At 41.3% G+C, this 16,514-nt stretch overlaps 1 protein-coding gene across 1 annotated transcript in view; it reads left to right on the forward strand.

Annotated features, from left to right (window-relative positions):
• The first annotated feature begins 4,398 nt into the window (after positions 1-4,398).
• Themis (thymocyte selection associated) overlaps positions 4,399-16,514 on the forward strand; it is a 187,622-nt gene continuing 175,506 nt past the window's right edge. The window contains exon 1 of the mRNA XM_052750638.1: positions 4,399-4,489. Coding sequence (XP_052606598.1) covers positions 4,399-4,489 — 91 coding nt within the window. The remainder of the gene's footprint in view (positions 4,490-16,514) is intronic.

Genomic DNA, 16,514 nt, shown 5'->3' on the forward strand with positions numbered 1-16,514 from the left:
TTGCTGGCATTTATTCCTTCCTCTCTCAGGCCATGTCTCCTCTGAGGCATTTTGTGGATGTGTTGTTTGGCCCCTTTGTACCTCATACAGTCTCATACTGTTGCATACAGTCAACATTCTGACGCCTTTGAGTAGGCAAAAGTCCCAAATGTGAAAGCAGGGCAGAACAGAGTATTTCTGTAAGTTGTCCTGATGTTCCATTTGTCCAAAATTCTAGTATTCGGTGTCTCTACCTGCCAGATGCTGCTAAAACCTCGACACAGTTTCTCCTTCTCTGTCACCAGGCTTTGCTGCACTTCTAGCCTCTTCATTGGTACCAAATACTAACCTACAAAAGCCTGGAAGGAGAGAAACGTATAACCCCCAGTTCTTCTCATGGCATCCCCCTTCCTCCAGGACTCCTATCCTCACTTCTCTGGCAGGCTGTCTACTTCTTACAATTGCTTTGCAAGAAATGTGGGTTTTCCAAAGAATTTGTTAAAAGAGTTGATCAGATACCATCTCAGGGTCTAAAGCAGAAGTATCCAAACACCTTTATTCTGCACAATGATTGATATGTGCTACTTGGACATCAAGACCACGGATTATTTATGTTGAGTGAATGCTTTATGCTGAGTAAACACTTTTTGTTAAAATCACATTTTGATTTATAGAAATATTTCAAAGGTTTGTTGTCAAATTCATTAGCCTTTTCCTTTAAGACTTCAATTAATGCTTAGGAGAAGCTCTTCTAAACTCTCAGTCATGCCTTCCTATCCCTGACTTTGGTTTCTTTACCTTTAAATTTCAATTTAAAATTTGTCTTAATTTTCATTTACAGAGTATTTTGGAATTCTCTTTCTCCCCAATTATTTAACAATCATTTGAAAAATACATCTTTCTTCCTCTTACTGGCTTGAAATTCTACTTTCTACAGATTGGAAATTGTGACATATAGTCTGTTTGTTTCTGAACGTTCAATAGTCTGACTGTGATTAAACCTGCCATGTCTGTATTCATGACTGAACTTCAGGAATTCATTTCACTATAAGTCATTTCTCTCTTTTGCCCATTTCATCGTGGCTGGTCACATCAGGACGTCTTTGAGATGATAGAAGTAGTAACAACTTGGGCTAAGGTGGCAGCAGTGGCAATACAGGACAAGGTCAGAGAAGTAGTCTTGAGGACTGTCACCCATAGAGCTCGAGGGACTTTGAAGCTGTCAGAAATGTGTCTGTTCAAACATGGCTTTAAGCGTGGCACTCCTAAAAAATGGTGGAATCATTAACTCTACGACCGAGAATACAGGAAAACCAGATTCTGAGATACAGGGAGGATCTTTGTGGTGAAAAGCAGAAAAGGGGCAGAATGAATACATATAAACATCTGATGATATAGTGGAGTCTTCCAGCTTTGGCTAGAAGTTAAAGACATCAAGTGAAATCCGGCACTGATTACATACCAAATAAAATTTACTGTGGCACCAACTCTAATAAATGTATGATTTTCAAGAGGCAGCCCTTTCCATATTTTAAAGCCATATGAAATATACCACTAGGCTATAAACAGTGTTTGCAGTCAAGTGAGAGGCCCAGACTTAGGTGAGAAGGGCACAGAAGACAGATTATTCAAGCTTGAGAGATTTAGAGGACAAAATGTTTCGAGTGATTATGTAGAAGTTACTGGCAGAAAACATTTGAAGCAATTTGCCATTAACCCTAGTTTTGCACAGAATGAAGGCTGGCAGATTGCAACAAGGGCCAACCATGACTATAAGAAGTAGAAAGAGTTTGGTAGGTGCTATACCATCGTCAGGCACTGAGCCCGGAATCCATTCTGTGAGGAGAGTAAGCAATGTCAACATATTTCAACTCTACTCACTTCAACCAATCTTCCTTTATTTACCTGGAAAACGTAGATACTCTCACTTCAAATTGCATGTGTAACTTCTAAAATACTTTTTAATTAAGTACAAAGAATAGAATGCATTAAAAAAAAAACCCACAGCAAGCTAACTCTGTTGACAGGTAAGCCAGCCCCGAGAATGGGAGCATGGGAGATCTGACCCTACCCCTCATCTGGCAGATGGTGTCCTGAGCAGTGGTGGGGGGTAGGTGGTGGGTGGGGGTGGATGGGATGGGGATGCTTCCCCGACCCCTGCCTCTTACCACCAGTAGCAGGTGGGAGATCTGGCCCTGAGTTCATGAGAACTTGTGAGCTGGTGTGGGGGAAGGAGAGATTTTCTCCCCTTGCCCCTTCCCCTTGATACCTTCCCCAGGCAGTAGAAGGGGTCTCTGAGTCATGAGAGTGGAAGAGCTGGTCCTACCCCCTCACTGGCTGGAGCACTTGGGAGAGCAGGCCCTGCACCTCGCCTGGGCAGCATAGTAGAGCTGACCCTGCCCACAGAAGGTACCAGTGAGGTGAGCTGGCTCTGAGAATATGAGCATGAGAAATCTGGCCCCCACCCCTCAACTGCCAAATGGTGGTGTGGGCAAGTGAGAGGAGCCCCACCTCTCCACTTGTGGCAGGTGGGAGAGCTGTCCCTGAGGTCATGAGAGTAGGAACAAGAGAGCTGGCCCTGACTCTCACCAGCTACAGCACTCAGCAGAGTGGCCCCTGTATCTGGTCTGGGCAGCACAGTAGAGCTAGCCCTGGTAGGGTAAGTCTGGGTGAGCCGACCCTGAAGGTGTGAAAGCAGGAGAACCAGCCCCACCCCTTGCTGCTTACTGTACAGAGTGAACTAGCCAGATGATTCCAGAGAGCTCATCCTGGTGACCAACCCAGCAACCACTCAGGCTCAGAACCAGGGCCATGAGTTGGCACATCCCAACATCGACCCCGTGTATGGGACTGGTCCTGAGGACCCAAAGTTGCAAGATCTCCATGACACAGGGCAACAACTGGATATCCAAGAGGAGTCCCAGTGAGCTCACAGTATCCAGGGTATAGCAGAAACCAGAGGCCTCGAACCAGGCCACTGATTCACTGCGATGAACACTTGTAAGTAAGATGCAGGAACTAAAGGGTATACTGTGCGACTCACAGTGTCACACCACAGCTTCCATGATGAGATTTTTCTTTTCCTTTACATTTTATTTTGTTTTATCTTGTGGGGGAGGTTGCCAGGGCAAAGGGTGGATTCGAAGGGCCTGGGAAGTGAATTGAATCGAGATGCATGATGTGAAATCCACACACACACAAAAAAAATCAATAAAAGTTTAATTAGAAAAAAAAAACCACAACAACAAAGCTGCTTTAAACTAGATGTGGTGACACATGCCTGTAATCCCAGCACAGAGTGGAAGAGGATTGGCATGAGTTTGAGTCCAGCCTGGTCTCCAGAGTGAAATCTTGTTTTAAAAAATAAAAAAGAAAACAAATAGATTAATTTTGATGGTTAAAAATTAATTTTCACAAGTTTTCCTTTAGCTTTGGGCATTTTCAACTTTAAATTTTGACCGTAAGAGCAGAATTGTAGAATTTGGGGCTTGGACAGTTTATTTAGTTTTTAAATCTACATTTAATCAACACATGAGTTCTTGAAGAGGAAATGTTCGCCTGTAAGTCGAAAGAAGGGCTAAGCTCAAGAGTCATGCTTCTAATCACTGCTCTTAAATACTGGCCTTCGCAGTGCGGAGGCCAGAAAGTTCCCATTAACTTAATTCCTGAGTCACTTTTCATATAACACCCTCCCCCACCTTCCTTTAAGGCTCAGCAAAAATTTTAATGTGGAAAGATAAAAGTGGTTTCTAGCCTTCTTCTGAGCATCAGATTTCTAAAAACAGCTGACACAGGCCTCTTTTGTAATCAAGTTTAATATAAAAGCGCCAAGAGTATGCAAATAAAACACAAAGCTCAACGCTGGATGCAGAGGGGTGATGAAGTGATGGAGTGCCATTTTTAAGGTAAGACATTGCTCCTGCCTTCTGGCCACGTACGGTGGTCACACCACAGGTGACTGTCTCTTCACAGTCTTACCACGGCTGTGGATGCACAAGCACTCGCAACTTGCCAACCTCATTACTTTGGGTAGTGTGGGTTCAGACAAACACACCCCACCCCCACCCTGTTCTACCTCAGAGTCAGAAGGAAATGAAGCCACAAGGAGAACAAAAAAAAAGGGGGGGGGGCTTTACCCACTCTGCCTCCTGCCTGTCCTCTCTGTCTTCCCCTGCTCTGTTCCTCCCTGCTTGGCTCCAGTGCGATCTCCTCTCTGCCCCAGGCAGAAATTGTGAAGAACGGCCATTGTGGACAAGTACCTCTCCACCGAAGGCTGTTCTACCCCGATTGGGCTCCCCCTTGACGTTCTGTCTGCCTGAGGGAGGAATTATGAGCAAAGAAGGCAACTGCAGACGAATGACATCCAGAAGCCACGAGCTTTTCTAAAAATCGGATCTATACACCAGTCAAGACAGAACAATGGCTTTATCGCTGGAAGAATTTGTCCACTCCCTGGACCTGAGGACCCTCCCCAGGGTCCTAGAAATCCAGTCAGGCATCTACTTTGAAGGTAAGCATTTTCCTAATTCTTTAACTTGCTAGAAAGTTCTTATAAAGTCCCTTGGGAATTCATGGGAGAGATTTTTAATAAAGGATACTTGAAAGGCTATGTATACAACCCCAGTGTTGTGGCTATTTGGTTCGAACCTCATTGTACCCACAAACACAAATCTGAGTTCTCTAAAGGAAGGGTGAACACACACACACACACACACACACACACACACACACACACACACACACACACACATACACACACACACACACACACACACACACACACACACACACACACACACTTAAGGAGCTACTGAATAGTGGAGACCCAGTGGCTGGTGAAGGAGAAACTAAGGCTGTAAGAAGAATGGGGATGCCGAACTATGTGAATTGTGATCTTTTCATCGACAGGCATTCAACAAGTCAATACAAATGATATGCTACTTCTGCCTAGTCCTTGGAAATCACTGTAACACAGTTTAAAAAAATAAAAAACGAGGAGGGGTATAAAATGGTATTAAAAATCAATATAAAATGGGCATTTTGTCAGATGTAGCAGGCAGTGGTGGCACATAGCTTTAATCCTAGTACTTGACAGATCTCTGAGTTCAAGGCCAGCCTGGTCTACAGAATGAGTTTCAGGATGACCATGGCTACACAGAGAGACCCTGTCTCCACAAACAAACAAACAACAACAACAACAACACAGGGTTTGATTTCAGTCACTGTAATAATGAATGTTCTGCACATGGTTAGGATAGAATAGATTGAGCTATGATCATGGATTGTTTGGGTGTATCCAAAAAACATTGTCGATACTTGTTTCTAGATTATTTTTCAGAAGCCAAAAAAAAAAACCCAAACCAAACAAACAAACAAAAGAAAACAACTGAACTATATTTGCTTCACCCAAAATGAATGTGACTATCAAGGGCACAGTCCTTACAAATAAGTGCTGCCATGTTCCGAACAACTTCTACAATCGCCTTGTGTTTATACTCCTCTTTCTGTAGTGAGCCCGCTCTAAACTCCTTAAATAGTGGCAAATTTTATTTAAAGATATAGAAATTAGTGCCTAGTGACCACAAAATCCCTTTTAAAATCTGCGTCGAAAAGTTAAAGTTCACTGAAAATTATTTAAAACTGGCAGGCTGGTGAATTTTGGTGTAACTTACTGTAATACGTAAAATCCCCAATGTTTTCTAGCATTTTAAAGTTAGTTTGATTACATACAATGTACTGAAAACATTTTCTAGGTAGGTATCTATATCTGCTTACAAAAACAGGAGAATTAAAGAAAAACAAGGAATTGGGTCTAGTCAAATGACAAGGAAATGAACAATGGTTGGCTTTTGAACTCACGGGCTGTCCCCGACTTCCCATAGTTAGACTTCCAATTTTTTGACTTTTCAGTGTAGTGGAAATACACAGTCATTCTGGTTTTTTTTTTTTTTTTTGTTTTGTTTTGTTTTTCATTTTAAGTACAGTAGTCAATAAGTTATATGTGAAGAACGGGATTTTAAATACTTGGTTTTAAAATGGGTATTTTGTAGTGGGGAGAGGTGGTGCATGTCTTTAATCCCCACACTAAGGAGGCAGAGGCAGGTGGATCTCTGAGTTTGAGGCCAGCCTGGTCTGCAGAGCAAGTTCCAGTCCAGGGTTACACAGAGAAATCCTGTTTCAAACAAACAAATAAACAAACAACAGCAACAAAGGATTTAATTGTATTCACTGTAACAATGCATGTTCTGCACATGATTAGGATAGAATAGATCATGGGTTGGTTCAGTGTATCCAATATATTGAGTTTTGATGTTTTCAGTTCCCAGTGGGAACAAGTGAGGGAGTAATGATTCAGTCTTACCTCCAAAAAAAATTAAAAATTAAAAAAGGTTGATACATGCACACCTACATACCTCCACACCCCTGAAAAGTTTGTACTAGTCACCTTCAGATTTTACTTAAGTTTTTGTGAACTGGTTATTTGGGATTAGGCCATCTTTTATCACACTTACCTCCTATGACACCAGAACTTACATTTCTAAGCCAGCCATCAATTGCTTCTTGTCTCATGCTTTTAGGGCTTTATGGAAGAAGTTTTTCCTCTATATCTAGGAAGAATTTTTGTAACAACCTAACAGGTTCAGAATTTATATTTGGTCTTTAGTTTATTTGCAGGATGCTTTGCTATGAGATGTACAGGGACCCAATTTTCCTTTTTCGGACATGTTCAGTCAGATTTTCCCAGTACCATCTTGCTGCTTCCAAATCAGATAATATGCTCACATATGCATCATTTGTCTTGGAAATACCTCTTCTGTTATATTAGTTGATTTTTGTTAACTATTTGTTCCCACTCATATGATTTTTTTGAATAGCTGCTGTGAAATTGGTTAATATATGTTCAGGGTACATCTGACACCCTTGTTTTTCTGACACCCTTGTTTTTATTACATGCTCCAAAGTTGGCTTAGCTGTTCACAGACTTTTAAAGTACATTTAAAAAACAACAACTGATTCTTTAAGAAATCTAGTGAAGACCTTTATTAGATTGTCTTGATTTTATATATTAACTTGAAGAAGTGGTAGTTCATATTTTTTTATAAAAGGAATTTGTTCCTATCATTGTCTTTGTTCTTTATGACTTTACCACTATGTTATCACTTAATTAAAATGTATTTCCACACAATAAGTACATCCATGTAACTGTCACCCAAGAAATAGAAAACCACTAGTATTCTAGAAGACTCATCTTATATACTTTTCAATTGTTATCTAATCCTTCCCCAAATTAACCAATACTCCATGACTTTTGTCTACTTATAATCTTTATGTAAATGGAAAATTATAGTATGTACTCTTTTGGTTGGTGTACATGTATTGTAAAGTTAATCTATACTATTCTATACAATTTATTTATTTGCAGTGGATCATGGTTTGCTTCTCTCTCTCTCTCTCTCTCTCTCTCACACACACACACACACACACACACACACACACTTTCTCCCCCTCCCTCCCTTCCTTTCCTCTCTCTTTTTCTTTCTTTTGTTCTTTCTTTCCTTCTTCCTTCCTTCTTTTCTTCCTTTCTTTCTTCCTTCCTTCCTTCCTTCATTTCTTTCTTTCTTTCTTTCTTTCTTTCTTTCATTCTTTCTTTCTTTCTTTCTTTCTTTCTTTCTTCCTTTCTATCTTTCTTTCCTTATGTTGTACTGAGGGTTGAAACCAAGGCCTTGAGCATGCTAGGCAAGGGCTCTACCGCTGAGCAATAGTCCCAACCCTCTTCTCACTTTCTGTTTGGTACAGGGTCTCACTAAGTTCCATAAGCTGGCTTTGGACTCATTCTGTAGCCCAGGCATGTCTTCAGTTTGTGACCCTCCTGCTTCAGCATACTGAAAGCCTGGGCTTATAGGTGCAAGCCATTTGTTCTAGTAGTATATAATATAGTATTGGATGAATACACCAAAGTTTACTTATTCTACTGCTGATGGGTTTTAGATTATTTCTACTTTAAAGTCACTGGTAGCATTTTATCATGAAATTCTCTTATTCATCCATGTTCCCAAGGATATTAAAAATAAGTGAAATTTCTATGTTGAATGTGTGTATATTGTGCTGGGTGGGTGGTGAAAGGAAAATTTCCTAAGCAGTTGTTCAGTCTACATTTCCACCAGCCGTCTCTGAAAGGTCCTGCTAACACACCTGATGACATTTCCTGTCATTGGCCGTCTTGATTTTAGTCTTTCTGGTAGGAACCCTTCAGGGAGTCCAGGTTGTAGTTCATGTCTGCCTTGTATCTAATGAGATCGAGAACGTTTTCTTTCCTATTCTGTGATGTTTGCATATTCTCTTTAGGACATGGTTCCTAGGTCTGGCTCATTTATATAAGGGTTTATAAATTTTTATTAATGACTTGATATATATATATATAAATATATATATATATATGCTAATATGCTTTCTGTTGTGAATATCTTCTCACCTGTGAAGCTCAGCATTTCATTTTCTTCCTTCTGAGTGCCTTTTCATGAGGGGAGGTTTTCAATTTTACTCTTAGAGTGCCCAATTTACAATTACATTTCTATTATGTGTTGCTAAGAAAATTTTTATTTTATCATGAGTTATGAAAATACTATGTTAGCCTCTTGAAGTTCAATTATTTACTCTTTCCTTTGTACCAGTTCTCTGCCTGAAATTGATTGTTTTATATATGGTGTGAAATGAGGGCTAAGATCTAGAGAGCTAATGAGTACAGGAACATTGAAAGACAAAAAAAAAAAAAAATGAGACAGCATATTACTGTTACATATTACTGTGTGTCCGTGGTTGGCCAGGAATTCACTCTATGCACCAAGCTGGCATTGAACTCACAGGGATCACCTGCTTCTAGCTCTCAAGTGTTAACATTAGAGGGGTCCCACACCATACCTGGCTGCAAAGCTCTTTTCGCTAACCCTGTATTGTGTTCCCTAGTCATAAACATTGTGTTTCAGACCAAGGTCTCTTCTAGTGGCTTCTCTGCTTCTCTAGTCACAGAACTGTTCATTACACAGTTTATTAGTCTTAATGCATGTGGATCTGCAGCATTACTGAACATTCATCTTACATGCTGTATAAGAATATGCTGCAGGGCCGTGGTTCTCAAACTTGATTGCACGCTTGAAACATCTGACATGTTTTTAAGATTATCAGTGTCTGGATGTCTTCTCACGAGTACCGATTTAATTATGTAAGAGGTAAGGTGTCACTGTCCCTAGACATCTCCCTGATGACTAGAAAGTGCAGCCAAACTTGAAACTACTGCTGTGGAATAAGCTTTCCGATGTGTTTTTATTCTTCAATACATTTTAGAATTCACTTGTCAGCCTCTGCAGGCACCCTCTCTGAATTCTGATTAGCAGTATATCATTTAGAGAAAATTAGCATCATTGAAAATTAATGATGTTACGATCTATAAAAATTCTGATCTATGAACTGGATATGCCTCGAAAGTCAAGCCTTTCCTTTTTGGCCCGCAGTGTTTGTAAATTTTTTGTTGGTATTTTCATTGTTTCCACATTTATTCTGAGTAATTTTTTCACCCCATTAGGTTCATAAATTGTATCTTAAACAACTGCAAAGTCTCATGCCTGTAATCCTAGTACTAGAGAGACTGAGGCTAAAGGTTGAAGGCCATCTTGGGAGAAAGAGTTTCAGGCCAGCCTAAAATATGGGAACCTAGTTAAAAAACAACAACAACAAAAACCAAGCCAACAAACAACAGCAAACAAACTAGGAATCCTTCAATATTTTCACTTTTGTCTGTTGTGTTTGATGAAATTTAGGAAAATACGTCTCTAATAGACACTTTTTAGATTACTCTTCATTATTTTTAGGCACGTCAAATTTTGTAAGATCTGATTTCTTCTTCCTCGGACTTTCGTCTTCCCATTGAAACACTGCTCTAGCATAAAATCAAGCAAGGTTAGCAGTGAGCGTGAGCGCCCTGGTGGATTTACAGTCACACAAAACATCTGTAACTCGCCATTAAGGTTGTTCATTTCAGGTTGCAGAATATTGTCTCCTTGTTAGCAATGGCTTTTTAAAATAAAAATCTTGAGAGTGTGTTTTATCAAATATTCCCCCTGCAGCTTTTGTCATGATTATGTAAGTTTATTTTTCTACATTGATGTTTTTTTTTTGAATTTCAAGCAAGGCTTGGCATATGTGGCAAGATCAAGTTAATTAGGTATCACTGAATTGGTTTTTTTATATTTAAAACAATTTTGTATCTCTTTTAGAGAACACTATTGGCTTAAAATTTTGATTGCTTGTCCAATTGCTTGCAGGATTCATATAAAATTGGGTTGGATGTCGAACTGCATTTTTGTTGCTTTGAGACAGGGTCTTACTGTGTTGTTCAGATGTGATCCTTCTGCCTCCGGCTCCTTAGCAGTGGGGTTATTGGCATGCACACCACAGCGGGCGAAACTACCACTTGTCTGCATTTCTCATGTCATTTTCTTTGTGGTTCTGAGAAGTGAACCCATGGCCTCATCCATAATAATCAACTGCTCTATCACTAAACTTCTTGGTTAGCAGTCTTTCCTTGTAAAGATTTGGAGAAACTTGATGCCATTTCTTATGTAAATAGTTAGTAGCATTTCCAATACAACCATTTTTTTAACTTGCATTGATTCTTTGCAGATTTCACATCATGCATCACTATCCTACCCTCCTCCCCACGCCCCTGCATCTGACCTCTGCCCTTGAAATCTCCCCAAACCAAAGTTTAAAAGAAAAAAAAAGCAAAGCAAAAACAAAAAGACAAAAAGAAAAACAAAACAAAAATCCCAAAACAAACTCAGAAGAGTCTCATGGCTGTGGTAGCTGTAGCTGTTGTAGCTGTAGTGATGCTCAATGGGTCACACAGTCCACCCTTTAGTCCTTTCCTCTTCACTTGCAAGTATTCGTTGCCATAAATTATTGATCTGGTTTCAGGCCTCTGGCCTCTCCTACACCATTCATAATGGGCCCTCGCTGGGATTCCTCTTGGATATTCTGTTGTTGTCCTGTGTCATAGAGATTCTACAGTTTCGGATCTGTAGTTGCATCCCATTCACATGATGCTCCAACAGTTAGGTGGATGTTGGGGTGGACCAACTCATAGCCCTGGTTCTGGGCCTGGATGGTAGCTGGACTGGTCAGCCTGGAGCTTTCCCCCATCATCACCATCCAGGTGAGCTCTCCAGACCACCCAAAGCAGCCTGCAGTGAGGAGCGGGGGCCAGCTCTCTTGCTCTTAGGTCCTCCAGTCCAGCTCTCCCACATTCACACCACCAGGGCCAGCTCCATGGTCTTGCCCAAGAAGGCACAGGCCCTTTCTCTTGATTGCTGTAGGGTCAAACGGGAGAGGGTGTCTGCTTTCCTGCTTTCCTGCCCTCAGGGCTGGCTCACCTGTGTCTTCCCCCAAACAGGGTCAGCTTTAAAGTGCTGCCCTGGCAGGGTACAGGGCCCACTCTCCTGTGTGCTGCAGCTGGTCAAGAGCAGGGCTAGTTCTCCCACTTTTGTGACCCCCAGGGCCAGCTCTTTCACCAGCTGCAAGTAGTGGGCAGGGGGTGTGTGGGGGTCGGGGGTGGGATGGCACCTTTCCCTCACTTGAGAGGACCAAGCAGACTCCATGACAGGCTGCTCAGTCTCCTCTCAGAGATCAGGCCTCAATTTCAGTTTCCTGAGACTTGAGCAAGCAGTTTCTGGGAGGGCCATGAACAAAAGACATAGTCCTTGCAGTAGCTCCCTTTCTGCACATACTCTGACCGCTCAAGGTTCAGCCAGTTGTTTACAGTCTGGGAGCCTTCACCAACTTAGAGCTACATGCATGAGTCAAAGACAAACCCTGGGCCACAAGTCAGCCCCCATAGTCAGTACGTGCTAGGCCAGCCAGTCTCTATGGCAGCTCAAGGACAAAGCCTGGGACTTGTTCAGGCCTGCCCAAAAATGGTTAACTGTAACCCCCAACTAACTCTAGCCAATTAGAAGTTACTAACTTCTATCCTTAGAAGTCATCAAGAGTTATTCTTGATCATAGCTATTTTTGTGTTTCTTCTTCCCTTTGTAGTATAGGGCAGGGCTACACTGCGAGTGGGAATCCACATAATCACTAACACGATTGCCACTCACATAAACCAATCCTGAGTCTGTTCCTGTGTAGTCTGTAGGCTGCAAGTCCCTTTTGCTTTAAAAACCCTGCCCCATTGCTACTCGAGGTCTCTCCCGCTTTGCTGCTGCATGAGGTGGACAGAGTCCCGAGTTAACTTGTAACAATACAGAGACTCTTTGCTTTTGCATCAGATTCGGTCTCTTGGTGGTCTTTGGGGGACTCTGGGTACAATGTCATCCATGCCACCATATGGCATACAGGGGTGGGGGAGGGCAGGATCATCTTTCCTGCTCTCCTGTCTTCAGGTCCAGCTCACGGGCATCCCCAACAACAAGGTCAGTTCTAGTGTGCTGCCCAGTTGAGGTGCACGCCTGTGGTAAGGGGTGGGGACATCTTTCCTGACTGTAGGGGCCAGCTCTCTTGTTCCAGTCCAGCAAGGGGCAGGGCCAGTTATGCCAGGGCCAGTGAGGAGCAGGGCCAGCTCAGCACAGCCCTCGGATATCAACATGATTGATTCCTGTGACCCACCCCACTGTGGTAACACGGCCATGAATACAACACAGACCCTAGCTGCTTTAAGAACATGGACCCAGACAAGGACCTTGGCAGCAGCCCGGGCATTGTATCATCATGGCCCTGGTGGCAGCACAGGCCACTCAGATCAGTATGACCCTGATAGCAGCATGGCCCTCAGACACCAACATGGTCTCAGGTGGTTGACCAGAGTCCAGGCACCTCAGCCCTCAGCGGCAACAGGGGCCACGGATATCAACTCCAACCCTGGCTGCTGTGGAGGCACAGACCCAGATGTGGCTCTCAGCAGTAGTCCTAGATGTCACCATGGCCCCAGGTGACAGCACAGGCCACTCAGATCAGCATGGCCCTGGCTGCAGCACGACCCCTGGACACTCACGTAATCACGGGTTGCAGCTAAGACCCCAGGCATCCATGTGGCCTTTGGCAGCAACATGGGCCACGGACATCAATACAGACCCTGGCTATGCTAGGACCACTCCAATAAAGCCATTTTGAGCAGGGGTTTCTAAAAAAGTAATGATTTTAATTATGTTCTCAGTGCTTTAGCAACGTCCTCTGAGCTGGGAAAATGATCTGTTACTGATAACAATGGCTAAAGAGATGGCTCATGGGTGCAGATAGCATAGTGCTCTTTAGAGGACCCAAGTGTCAGGTGGCTGCTCATAACTACCTGAAACTCCAACTCCAGGCCTCTGTGGACACCGGCATTTGCATGTAAATATCCTCACACAGTCATACACACATTCATATAGTTAAAAATAATAAAATAAATCTTTAAAAAGGATCAAAATATAAAACAATTTCTAGATCTTTTATTAGAGTTTAGGAAATGTCAGCAGAGTAGTCATCTATCCTAGGCCATTTTCTAGAACACACTCACGAGCACACATGTGCTCGTGTTGCTATAGTAACCTGATAACACTTTGATTTGCTTTCTATGCTCTCTCCCACTAAAACAGAAGATGCGATGGAAGACTATCAATGTATTGAAGAATTCTCATGAATTCTAGTAGTGTGTCTTTTTTATTTCATTGGCTCAGCTAAGTAGAGACTTCTATCCTTAGAAGTCATCAAGAGTTATTCTTGATCATAGCTATTTTCGTGTTTCTTCTTCCCTTTGTAGTATAGGGCAGGGCTGCACTGAGAGTGAGAATCCTTGTCTTATTCTAGCCATAAAGAAAATCATCTAAAATTCCTTTATTAAGTTCTATGTGTTAGCATTCAATTTTTACTTAAAGAAATTCCTCTATTCCTTGCTTTATAGGTATTTACATTCTAAGTTGGTCTTTTAAATTAATGCTATTTATCATTAAGCTAATAGTATGATTTTATCTCTTTAGTCTGTTTATTTGAGTTACATTTAACTACACCACACACACACACAGACACACACACACTTTATTAATTGTCTTTAAATACTCATCAGGGAGGCACTTAAAGAGCTTGGGGTGAGAACTTGTTATATGTGTGTGAGGCCATGTGTCAGGGCAGTTGGAGTGTCCCGTTCCTTCCATGTGACTAGGCATTAGAGTAAAGAACCTTTCCAGAGCTTCTCAGGGCTACATAGGACCCAGTTTTTCACTGAAGGTAGCACAATGCAAATGGAACTGAGAAACTGCTCCCATTTGGGGCTGATGTCAGTCAATAGCTTCCTCACGGGTATTGCTAACAGCTTTGGTAACCTGGGTCTGGGGCACCCTGCTTAGTGGCTAGGGTTCTCTAGGAACAGAAACTACTAATTAGTATTACAGAATCCTGGATGAGGACCAACAAGATGTCCTCCATTGTCTCAGTTGACCATGGCTAGCCACAATCAGAATGTCCACTTTGTCCACTGGGGCATCAAGGCATGCTGTATACTCCTTATATTCAGGATTTTCACATTTAATCAGAATTAAGTTAGCCAGTAGACATTTTAGATCTAAGATATCTTTAGCTTTCTGAAATGAGCTCTGTAGATTTTTACTGTCTTCTATTTTCTAAGGTAATGTTCCAAAATTAGTTTTAACTCCTTGCAAATTTGGTAGACCTCATCTGTAAGAACTCCCCAAAATGGAATTATTTGGAGAGAAAAGAGTTTGGTTTTATTAATATTCTTTGTTATTTTGTGTCTTTCATTGATTTCTTCTTTTTTTTCTTTTTGTTTGTTTGTTTGTTTGTCTGTCAAGACAGGGTTTCTTTGTGTAGTCCTTGCTGTCCTGGCACTCTATTTGTAGCCTAGACTGGGCTGACACTCAGAGATTTGCCTCCTGAGTGCTGGGATCAAAGGCTTGTGCCATGGTTTCTGTTCTTGAATCTCCGTTTGCTTTCTTGGACTCTCTGTAGCTCTCTGTGTTGAACTGTAATCATTTAAAACTGTTACTTCCTTCTTGATAAACATATTTAGTATTAAAATGTTTATCTAGGTGCTTTTGTCATGTGACAATTTCAAACAGGACCTTGTCCTGTAGCCTAGCCTGGGACCACACTCATCCTTCTGACTCAGTTTCCCTACTCAATTCCTTTTTGTTGTTTGAGAATAAGCCAGGTTGGCCTCAGCCTGGATCCTCATGTTAGTTTTTGGGCTACCTTTTGGGGTATAAATTACCACTTTAGCTCTCGTTATCTCAATTCTAATTCCCATGTATTTTCTTTTAAATTCAGTGGCTATTTGCTGATTATTCACATTGGACTTAATTTAGCTATTCTTTTGCTTTTAATTAACTTTATTCCATTTCATTGGAGAACAAGGAATTATCATGGCCTTTTCTTTTAACAGTCTGAGGTTTCCTTTACCTTACAGTATGAAGCATGCCCTACTTTAAGACAGAGAAGTTGAAATTGAAAACAGCTAACAGGTGATGTGAGGTTCTCTGGTAGTAGACTAAATTCTTTTAACTGAAAACCACAGTAATAAGAACCATGCTAGAACATTCTAATATACTGCTTGTTATTCATTTTTGGAAAGTACACTTGTCCTACTGATGTGAGGCATAGCTGTAGGTTATAAACTCAGGACTTTGCTTCCTGGGTAAGCTAAACAGGAGCAATGATCCTATCCTTGACTTAAGCATGCAGCATTTGTCTAGTTCTGTGTTACGAAAATGAGGATTTGCCTCACCCTGAAGGTTGAGATAAAGATAAGGTGAACAGATTTAGATAGACAAGTAGCCCACAGTAATCCTGTGAATCATAAATACTATTATCACTACATAAATAGTGATACTAGTAAGGACAGCTTATTAGCCATTTCCAAAAAACAAACGAAACCAAAAAAAAAAAACAAAACAAAAACAGTAACAAAAACAAAAACCCAGCCAATTTGAATCATACTGGCTTCATACACAATACAGTTAGAATAGAGAGAAAAAACCAAAACCAACCCCCCCAACAACAACAAAACAACAAACCTCAGTAACAATTCAGACCTTAACAAAAACTCACTAAAAATCCTTATAGAGTATCAAACTAGGAACTTAAGGAAGTAAATTTCCCAGGTGCTATGAAGTAGGCTCAGTGGTGAAGACCACTCACTGTGCTGTTCCTGCAGAGATCACAGGTTCGGTTCCCAGAACTCACCCGGTAGCTCACAACCTAGTGTAAGTTCAGTTAAAGGAGGTCCGACTCCCTCTTATAATTTCCTAAGGCACTAAGCACATGTGTGACACGTAGACAGAAATATATGCAGAACATTCATATAAGTAAAAGAAATATAAATACATTAAAAAAAATTTTTAAAACTTAAAAATCTATATAGCAAAAAAAGACCCAAGTTATGAATGTGGAAAAAGATAAACTGCAAATCAAAGACATATCCATAGTAAATGTGGTAGACACGATGTAAATGTCCTTGATTTCTAGTCCCTGTCAACATTGAGTTAAGTAAATAT

This window comes from Peromyscus californicus, unplaced genomic scaffold (genome assembly GCF_007827085.1).
Source record: "Peromyscus californicus insignis strain IS unplaced genomic scaffold, ASM782708v3 Scaffold_22__1_contigs__length_63687245, whole genome shotgun sequence".
Classification (NCBI taxonomy): domain Eukaryota; kingdom Metazoa; phylum Chordata; class Mammalia; order Rodentia; family Cricetidae; genus Peromyscus; species Peromyscus californicus.